This window comes from Hakea prostrata, chromosome 11 (assembly GCF_041222555.1).
Source record: "Hakea prostrata isolate BN-2017 chromosome 11, UWA_Hpros_2, whole genome shotgun sequence".
Taxonomy (NCBI): Eukaryota; Viridiplantae; Streptophyta; class Magnoliopsida; order Proteales; family Proteaceae; genus Hakea; species Hakea prostrata.
The window spans coordinates 5,126,488-5,136,825 of record NC_142610.1 but is presented as its reverse complement, the minus strand read 5'-3'; the positions used below and the strand labels follow the sequence as shown (position 1 = coordinate 5,136,825).

Here is a 10,338-nt window from a genome sequence, read left to right as displayed (position 1 = left end):
CTAAGAAAGGTAAGAAAGCATAGCTTGGTATCTTGTCAAATCAGCTTGCTTGATTGCATGCCTTCTAATGTCTCCGATTGAAAGCATCAGATGCTTAAGCTTAGGCAAATCAAGGTCCTCAATGGGTTCTTGCCACCATTGCCCACTCTGAATCTCTTCTTCCCGTAATTGATTAAGAGCTTTTCCCTGCTTCTTTTCTTCCTCCAACCGATTCCTAAGCTCAGTGATCTCCTTGTTGAGTTCTTGAATCGTAGCTCCCTCAGAACTATCAATCTGCAGTTGATTTTCCTCTTCAGGTAAAAGGCTTTGGATGATATACTTGTCTAGTATGGAGTTCACGCATGGATGTCCAAAGGAGTATATCTTGCCAGTCTCAGAGAAGACCAGTACGGCAACCTCAGCACCACATAAAACGGAAATCTCATTGGCCTTATTGAACAGACCATGTCGACGCTTTGAGAAGGCAACAAGCCTGGCTTGCAAATTATCAATCTTCTTCGCCTCCATTCTCCTGCGACCCATGCTGGCGTTCTTGGATTTGCTTATTCTTCTAGGTTTAGAATATGGCAAAAGATTAGAGGTGAGGAATGCCAACTTATAGGATTTTTTTTTTCTTGGGTTTTACCCTTAGAGACTTACCTACCTTGAAACATATCTTTTGCTTGGTTGTCCATAATTAAATTAGGGTTAGGGCTTCCTATAGACAGTGTAGGACAAATTCTGCACATTACAACCAATGATGGACGTGAAATGGTACATGTCCTTTACCAAAAAAAAAGAAAAAGAAATGGTACATGCATCTATGATCTATGTCAAGCCAACGCGGGGCTGAAATTATAGATATAGAAGGAGTGAAATCTTAGGTGCATTATTTCCACTATGTATCTTAGAAGAAGTTGGGATCCATTACCCAAGGTTTAAAATATCGGTGTCGAGTATCGTATCAGTCAGGTGATTTTAAGAAACGTATCATCCTGTATCGTGTATTGTATCGCTTTAACTAATGTGTTTTAGTGTAATTCAATGGAGAGATGTTTCGAGATGTATCGTATCGGTTGGGTCAAATATGGATACGTATCAGCTAGTATCGTATAGTATCGTGGGATACTTTAAACCTTGTCATTACCCCAAAGGAGACTAACATTGAATCCAGACTACCCATAAGGGTTTAGGCCCCACAACACAAGGTGCATGGGATGTATCGTGTGAAATGCCAAAGATTTGGATTTTTGGATAGACTTCTCAGGTAGAAGATCTGGATTCTATTAGGAGTATTTATGGAAACCTCTAGCTATAAGGTAATGGAGCAATATTTATCCCTTGTAATAACTATTTTTCCTTATCTATTTGGTTCTCTATGTAAATGTTACATACCATCTTGGTCTAAGAATCTTGGTTACTCTTTTTATAAAATCCAGCAAGATATTAGTATGGAGGGACTTAGTACTATAAGTTTTCATTTGGCCAAGAAAAAACAAAGAAAAATTTAAGTAGGATAATTTATATTTGGACCTTTGAGGTTTGATTTAAGTCAATTTTAAAAATAAAAAATCGCACTATCTACAGGTTCCCCTGCAATATCCAGAAACGACCAAAATAAGGACACTTTGTTAGCTCGTTGGATATTGTTAGTTTATTAAATTTTATTATAATCTTTTTTTAGGTGCTTAAATTTATTATAATCTTCATTGTAAATGCAAATCATGAAAATTAAGTGGCCTTAAATGGATTTTAACTTTATTATCATACCTAGATTAGGAAAAAAGTAGTAGTTTCAAGTTCATGTATGTAGCTGGCAGTTTGTTGGTTTGATACAGCCAAGAAGTGAATAACAGTGCAAATGCTTCAAGCATTTTGTTTTAAGTACATGAAATCTTAAATCACACACTCATCTTCAAAATGTCCACCAACAAAAAGTGGAATCATAAATAAAAGAGAGAAAACAGAAGTTTTAGTAAAATGATATCAAAGTCTCTTCTAGCACTATGGATTAGTATTGTAGAAAACAAAATGGTGGAGGCCACATTTTGAGACAAATGGAAATTTGAGTTGTCTCAAGCTTTATTGATGAATCTGTAGCTAAAATTAGGAGATCAGGATTCGAATCTGCCCGAGGTCAGAGCATAGATTCTCTTTATCTTTGTTATGGTGAGAACCATTGCTAGGCCGTAGACGAATTTTGAGAAATTTTTTAGGGCACAGTGTTTTGGCATGGTTCTTCTTCTTTTCTTTTTTCTTTTTTCCTTTTTTTCTGGGTTATAAATAAATGTATTGTCTTTCACCCAAAAAAAGAGTAAATGTATTGTCGTTATCAAGAGTGGACTACAAACATAAGGCAGTATTAGATCTTCCTTATCTTCCTTATAGTAAAAACCATTGCCAGGTTGTAGGCATAGCTTTTGAGTTAATATAAATCCTTGTCTTGTGTAATTGATTTTCTTCAGTGTTTTTCATTTCCTATGTTACTTTTCCATCAGAAATTGAAACCATAATCCAAAGAAGAAGAAAAAAAGGAAGTACCCTAGCCTTTGGATTTCTAGGGTTTTCTAAAGGACAACCATTTATAATTAATTTAACCAATCTATCTTGAGGCCTCTTCCATGTAGCTTCATAAATATCCTTAGAGCATGAGGAGTGAATATATATCCACTGAGAGCTTTTGACATCATCAGTCTTTTATAACAGTGAGATTAAAAAAAAATAAAGAGAACTCCCCAAACAACAAAATAATGGGACTCCCCAACCATCTCCCTTAAGAATAATTTTTGGCTATTTTCACCTCGTGAAATCAAAGGATGCAAGTTTGGCCTTGATGGTCTAGTGCAACCGTAGCTAGTTTCCCCTTAGTTCGGTTAAGTTCAAAGCTCAAAATTCTTGCCTTGAGTGCCTGTCAGGATCAACCAGGTCAAGGGTGACCATAGATTAGGATCAAAACCGGATCATCCACTTTTGGTTGTTCTCCCATCTCCTGTGGTGAGAATGATCAACAAATGCTGGGATTTGTAACTTCTTCCAAGACTCACAACTCATCCACCAAGTTTTGAAGCCTCCAGTGATCTTTTGATGACTTTCTGGCAAATGCAGGTGGTTATTACACCATAGACCTGCAATAGTTGCTTCTGCTACCATTTCTCTTCCATTTATATTGTTGGGTTAGGGTTAGTCTCTCTCACTTGTATCTCTTATCCATTTTTATCTCTTCTTAATATTTAGTGTAGTGCTAATCTCACTCTTAGGCCCTACCAATGGGTTCTAAGAAGGTAGGGCTCCATTGCTTATTAATCAAAATGCTTCAACTGATTTGGCTGTAATGGATGTATTCAAATTTCTTGTAGAATAGTGAAATATTTGCAGTCAAAGCAACCAAATTTCAATTTAATTCAACAAGTATGTAGTTCAAGTTTGCAATCAAAAGAAGCTAAAATATATCTGAAGAATATGCAGTAGGTATTCAGACCCACTCTACAAATTTGGCCAACACCTGTTAAAAACACACTTCTACTTCATGCTTTTCAACATATTTACATGGTGGACTGAAACCAATCCCAGACAAAACTTATAATAGATAATAAATTATTTACTTAACTATACCAAATCTGTGATGTCTAATAGCAACCATCAATCATTGTTTACAGCCTATAACCTATTATCATAATCGATTATTTAATGATAGGTCATACACATAAACATAACCAAGATAGCCCAAGTGACACAACAAAGATTGTTTACTCTTTGATGCATCACCTTACCAAGAAATAGAACAAATGAAAACATATGCATAGATCATTATAAGTAAGAATATGTTGTTTTCTTTTATTCTTTCTCAGTTCTTATCCCCTCCTTCCTTAACTGCAGACAATGACGGCTTCCTAGTTTCAATTGACTGCAAACAAATAAGATGGCACAGATTTTCAAAATCAGAAACAGACATTGGCAGAAGAAGTCTCAGCTGGCTTGAGTGGAAGCAGATCCCACTTGATCTCCTGCCCTCCACAATGTCCAGAAGTACTGCTACCAATCTGCCCTGCAGCGGATGTGCCAACAACAACATTTGTAGTCTCCCTTTGTGAGAGCAACTCTGCCCTCTGACTGATTGATTTCAGACGGATCCGCTCAGCTCTGGAACCAATGACCTGACCTAAAATTGAAGCTCCAATGGTGAATGCCATCGCTGTCTTCGGCATCAGCACAGACTTCCTTAGCATGGCTATGAATGGCACAGCTGCATGTACTGCGACAAACCATGATGGTGAAAACTTACGGGTGTGCTCCCTCCATATACCCAGAGGTACATTAGCTGCCATGCCCAGTAGACCAATGGCAAGCATCTTTGTTGGTAAATCTTGGGGTCGGAGGTTCTTTACTAAGGATGTACGAGCCAGTGCAGCTCGGGCTGCAACTATTGCAGGTGGGCACTTATATTTCATGCCTGGAGGTGGTTGAAGAGCTTTTGCAACAATTGGCACAATATTGCTTACAGCTCTGTATGATTTGGCAATCGGGCAGTTACCACTCTCTAGCCATTCATTGCCCAGTGCCTCATGGTTTGCAGATTCATTTCCCTAGAGATCCAAATAAAAAAATGTCAGACATCTCACTAAAATAAATGATTTGCTGTCTCAATACCATCTGAAACATTATTTGTAATTATAAATGGGTAGCATTAGTCCACCTGTGATTCTGAAGACGGTTTCTTCTTTTTGCTTGACTTTGATTTCCTTTCCTGGTTCTTCCACATCTCAGAAAAGGAATTGAAGCTAAAGGGACCTCCTGGCCCAAATGCTGAGAGACTGATAGTGGCGGCTTTTGCTGCTAAGGGATTAAATGGAGCTGCAGTCTCAGGGTCAAGCTTCATATTCTCAGAGTGAGAATATGACCTCCCTGAGAGGGGGACCACACCATCCTTCCCATGGAAAAGTCTAAATGCCATATCAAAGTTAGGACCATCTTCAAAGATTGGACCTTTGACTCCCCGCCTCTAGAGAAGAAAAGCAAAATGATACAAACTGTTAATTAGGCACAACAACTTCATAATGTATCATCACACACAACCACAAGAACAATTGAACTCCTTGAACTGCAATGTTCCACAGTAATGGTTAAACATAGTAGATAGAATTCAGCAAAAAGATACTCACAGGCAAGGGGAAATTCGTATGTGTGAAGGAAAAGTTGGTTTCCTCATTAATGTTCCTCAGGAATGGACATTTTTGAATGTCAGGAAGATCAGAGCATTGCTCATTCAACATTGTCTCTTCACTCAAACCTTTAAAGAAGAACTCCATATTTCCTTTTTCAGACTGGATTAGGCTGTAAAAAAAGAAACAGATAATTCAATAAGAGGCAAATTTGCAATAGGCCTATTCAACAGCCATGAACACAAAGAGCGTTAATTTTTTATGATCAAATTACCCTGGCGGACAAGGACAAACCCCTGAAGCCCCAGGGAGAAATCAGAAGAGGGTGTGAAAGTGGGCAACAATGAAATATCATGACTTTTTCCTCTGATGGATACTGCAGTTTATTCACTTAGTGATTAAATTTTTGTTCGATTGTTATGACCAGCCCCAGACCCAATAGCGGCAGGAACCTCATGTGAGAATAAACCTTTTTTTTTCCCCTTTCTTTCCTTTAAAAAACAAAAAACAAAAAAAAAAACAAAAAAAAAAAAAGTTCAGCCACCTTACCTCTTCAGTGGATCAGAACTTAGAAAGTGTATCATTTTATCACATTTTATAACTTCTACCATGCAAGAATTGAAAAGCTAGTCTTTTGACAGAAAAAGAAATGATTTAGCATCATAAGAGAAAGACAAGATGTGTTATGTTAGGTATCCTCTAGCGTTTATCCAAGAGAACATTCATATGGGTCATTAATTATATTTTAACAACTTTTAAGGTCAGATGAATGGTTCAAGTAATGCATAATTACAGAATAAAGGGTTATTTCCTTGTAATATCTTTCTTTACCAACTCTAATATAATTATTCCTTATTATATTTGATAAAGCATTCATGCATAGGGGGTACACCACAGCAGGTGGGAGGGGATACAGAGGATCACACCCATCAGACCATGAGGGGGACCGAATCAGCTGCAAAGGACAAGGACAGGTGACAGGGAGTCACTGGGGAGCAGACACATTCATGTGGCAAATTTTCAAAGGGTATGACTTAGGTGGAAAGTAGTTAGTTAGGATTTTCCTGGGGTTATATTAGAGGGAAGGGCATGAATAGAGATAGGCAAGAAGTGAGTGAGACGGGTGAGCTAAGCTTGCAGGGGAGAGGAAGATTCTCTGTTAGGGGCAATTTGAGTCATATTCAAGTTGGGGGAAGCCTTATATTGCAGTCGGTGTCAACCAATTTTAGTGTTCAATGACTTCAATCAATTGAGTTAATCCATTTACAGTCTTCTGCAGGCTCTGCTCTACCTTTCAGTTGCAGTGTGTGTGCATGTGGTGGGGTTAATTTGCAGGTGTAATCGGGTTAAAGTTGAATTTTGCACTTTCTCAATCCTTTAGAAAAACAAAAAGCAAGGTGCATTTTGAGAAGCTTCTGCCAAGATCAATCCAACCATTAGATCTTCATCCCTTTCGGACCATATCATCCCGATACCCTCCCAACAAAACCATTCAAATATTGGTTGCAATCTTACCAGATAAACCCTAGATTTTTGCCTGACTAATTTTCATTGGGAGGACAGTATTCAAATCCCACAATCTAACCATCAGTTTTGTGATTTTGTCCAATATTTGGATTGAATAACCCTTTCCATCTCCCCTATGTTTGACCTGAAGCTCCAGGCCTAATTGCTACCAGGAATCCTAAATTCCCAATTTCAAATTTTACAAAATCCAAATTCAAGTTTTTCTCTAACCGGATCCTGGAAGAATTGATTCCCAGTTGATCTCCTATCAGTCTAGGACTACATTAGAAGATGAAGAACAAAGGTTGGGACTTGGGCACAATTGGTCAAGTTCTCACTTGCTGAATGTTTGGTCATGGGTTCAAGTCCTAGAAATAGCCCCTCTGGAAACCAGCGTAAGGCTGCATAAATCTGACCTCCCCTGGCCCTGTTAAACATGGTGGCCTTGTGCAGTCAGTAGTGGGTACAACTCTTTATTTCTTCTTATGAGACCATGGACAACTTGGAAGAACATGGTAGTAAATGGAAGTCAAGAGCAGGGCACGTAAATAAGAGAAGAGGATTGACACTAGAAGGGGAGAAGAACATGGCACTAATTGAGAGAACAAGCAGTATAACGATACATCAAGGACTGGACTAATTTTAGTTTTGGTTATTCATTTGGGATACAAAATAGGATATGGTTGCTTGTTCCTGCATTTCCTTGTCTTTTGTATCTTTTGATGATAATCATGTTAAACAGAAAAAAATTTAGCCACTGCGCCTGTAAAGCTCAATTTTACTTATTCATTTGCAACAGTATAGGGCCTTATTATTATGGTACTACTTTTCGGAAAACCCCAACTAGGTAAAGCATATCTGGCCCAAATATCTATTGCTTAGCAGATGGGATGATCCAAATGTTGTGGACGGCAAAACCCTATGCCCCCTAGTCACATGAAAAATCTCCACAGAACAGAGTCAAGCCAAATGGTGCAATAGCAGTTTGAAAACCCAGGACCCTATGTCCCCGAGTCACATGAAAATTTTCAGCAGAACAGAATTATGCCAAATGGTACAATAGCAGTTTGAAAACTCAGGACGCTAGGAGAGTGCATAGCAGTGGTCGGAGTGACATAGCCATGCATATCTTTCTATAGCAATGCATGCAAATATACAGGAGACTTCTGAATGAATTAACATGTGGATAATCCAGACCATCTACTAGCCATCCAAGTAAGAATAACATCATTGCACATGGCACAATAAGGACAGACCACTTTCATAAGAATATCTAAGTGAACCACCGATAATGCAGGCCTGGTTCAGATCTGATCCAGATGTAGTAGTTTGTTTTGCGGCTTAAAATTTTATGTTTTATTGTTCTAATAGTTAGAAATATAAAAGCCAAACTGGGTTAAGGGGTGCACAGGAATTATTATTTTAATAGGTGGACCATGCTGGTGCTAGTTGGATGCAGATTATTTTACGTGAAATCCTTAGTTGTGAAGCAATGGATACAACTCCACTCAACAGCAAATTCAATGGGAGTATTGCAGGACAAATCATCTATCTTGATATGATAAATCTCTATTAACTTTCATATCTGCAAGTATATAAAACTGTAGTGCATAAAATGGTCAACTGGTCATAATGATGTAGATGAGTTAAAAACTGGCAGTCATCATAGTTGTATGAGTTCCTTCACAAAGAAAAAGGGAGGAAGTTTTTGGAAAAAGGAAAAGGAAAAAAAACTAGGAAGGTTTCCAAAAAAGGAAAGGAAAAAACATATGTTACTTATTGCAGGTCTTCCATCAGCTGAGATTTACATAACAAGTAACAGCCAGAACTAACTTCATCAAACAATTGGTTACCCCCAGCCTCACTCTTTTCTTATTTTTTATTTTTTATGAAAAGAATGCAATCAGAGACCTTTACAGACAGTGAAATGTATTTTCTAACCTAATTCAAAGAAGACCAATCTTAGCTAAATAGTTTTGTTTGATTTATTACGAAGAAAACCAAACCTTCAGTCAACATTAACATTTCCAAAGGCACATAGCAGAATTGATCAGTACTCATAGACTCTCTATGCTTACCATGGTCTTGATTCTACTAGAACCTGAAATCTAACAGAAGGCAGCTCCAGGGCCACATCACGTAGATTAACGTATTCACATGAAGATAGGACCCGTTCCTAGTTTCCGTAGTTAGTAGGCATCTCCACCAGTTACTTCGATACTTTTCCTTCCTTTGTTAATTTCTTCACTGTTAAATGGGCCAATTTAAGTTTTATTACTGTATGGACAATTCAATGAAGTTGGATTTTAGGAGGTTAATTTCTTAACCCAAGCAGCAAACAGCAGAATCTGGAAATTAAAAGTTAGGGTTCTGTCTCATGATGCCGCTCTACCACTCCATAAAGTCTGAACTAGGACTCACATGCCTGATCCCAAACACCTTTTGATATAAAGGATCTACTGGAATCCTCTTGTCCGTACCACCAAACCTATCAGCACGACTACCTTCTCTATAATGGATGGACCTCCCCCAATTTTAAGTCCGGCACATTGTGGAACAAAGTTTAGCAGGGAGACAAATTTACAGCGTTGTTAAACATTTCCATATCTTCTCAAACCGTAAACGGAAACAATGCCAACCGATCTGGTTTTCAATCTAAAATCTTCCTAAAGCTCTACCATAAAATACTAATTATCATTTCTAAGACGAACACAAATCTGTCACTGTTTCAACATAAATGCATCTTTGTGATATTGTGATCCAAGTTAATACCCTTGATAAGTTAGTCAAAATTAATCTAAAAGCCGACAATTATTCAAAATTGAAATCTTAAAATTTCCTAAAACCACAACAAAGAAGCCAACAAGTTCAGATCATCCTTGCCTGTTCACCCTCTCGATTGATGCTGGACTCTATTGCTCGAATCTGCAACTAATCGGAAAAAATAATCTGCAAAATCGAAATCAAAAACTAAGAAAAACTCCAATTTTTGCTGTTCAATTGAGCCGCCAAAAGGGAAACTAACAAGCTGAATGGAGAAGAGAAGAAGAGAAGAAGACGATTTACCTGAAGAGCTTCCGATGCAACGGCGTGTGGTCAACACAGGTTCAGGTATCTTCTATTGATTCACAGCCACAAAGCAGCCATTACATATCAAAGGCGAATTGGGTTGAAAATGACGAACGAGCTTAACTCAGAGCCTTTAGATCTCTGCGAATAATCAGGACTGATTTGGAATTTTGGATATTTCAAGGAAGAATGCCAGATTTTATTGGTGCGGGTGGGTGAGAGTTGAAGCACGGCGTTGTATTCGGTTTTGGTACAGCGAACCACGCGACTTTCGAGGTTCACGTGGTCAATATTATATTCGAGAAAGGGTATTCTTGTCATTTCAGAATATAGTTTGGTCAAATTAATTTTTTATTTTTTTGAGGGCTTTTCTAAGGTCTTTGGTCAAATCATTCGTCTCAAATATTATTCTTTCTTATTGAAAATTTCCGTAACCACACCGGTGTTTTGCAGTCAGTTCCAAGCCCCGAAAAAAGAGGAGGGTTGATGCGTCAGGCCGACAGCCGGCAACAGAAAAAATCTAATCAAACTTTTTTCATGGATTCAACTTTATATAATAAAAAATTTATTAAAATTTCCAATCCCAAATTAGATCTTGGATGTTGACCTAATTCATTAAGGTGTT

The 10,338-nt window shown here is 37.9% G+C and overlaps 2 protein-coding genes across 2 annotated transcripts; both read right to left on the bottom strand.

Annotated features, from left to right (window-relative positions):
• On the bottom strand, positions 1-522 carry LOC148999716 (agamous-like MADS-box protein AGL61). Its single transcript, XM_089140369.1, has one exon. The coding sequence runs from the start codon at positions 520-522 to the stop codon at positions 1-3; it is 522 nt and encodes a 173-aa protein (XP_088996495.1).
• Positions 523-3,160: 2,638 nt separating this feature from the next.
• Positions 3,161-9,941, bottom strand: LOC148999715 (uncharacterized). The gene is made up of 5 exons (XM_089139948.1): positions 9,711-9,941; positions 9,528-9,593; positions 5,139-5,310; positions 4,673-4,978; positions 3,161-4,562 (listed from the first exon to the last, which is right to left on the bottom strand). The coding sequence occupies exons 3-5, from the start codon at positions 5,283-5,285 to the stop codon at positions 3,918-3,920; spliced, it is 1,098 nt and encodes a 365-aa protein (XP_088996074.1). The 5' UTR covers positions 5,286-5,310; positions 9,528-9,593; positions 9,711-9,941; the 3' UTR covers positions 3,161-3,917.
• Positions 9,942-10,338: the final 397 nt, after the last annotated feature.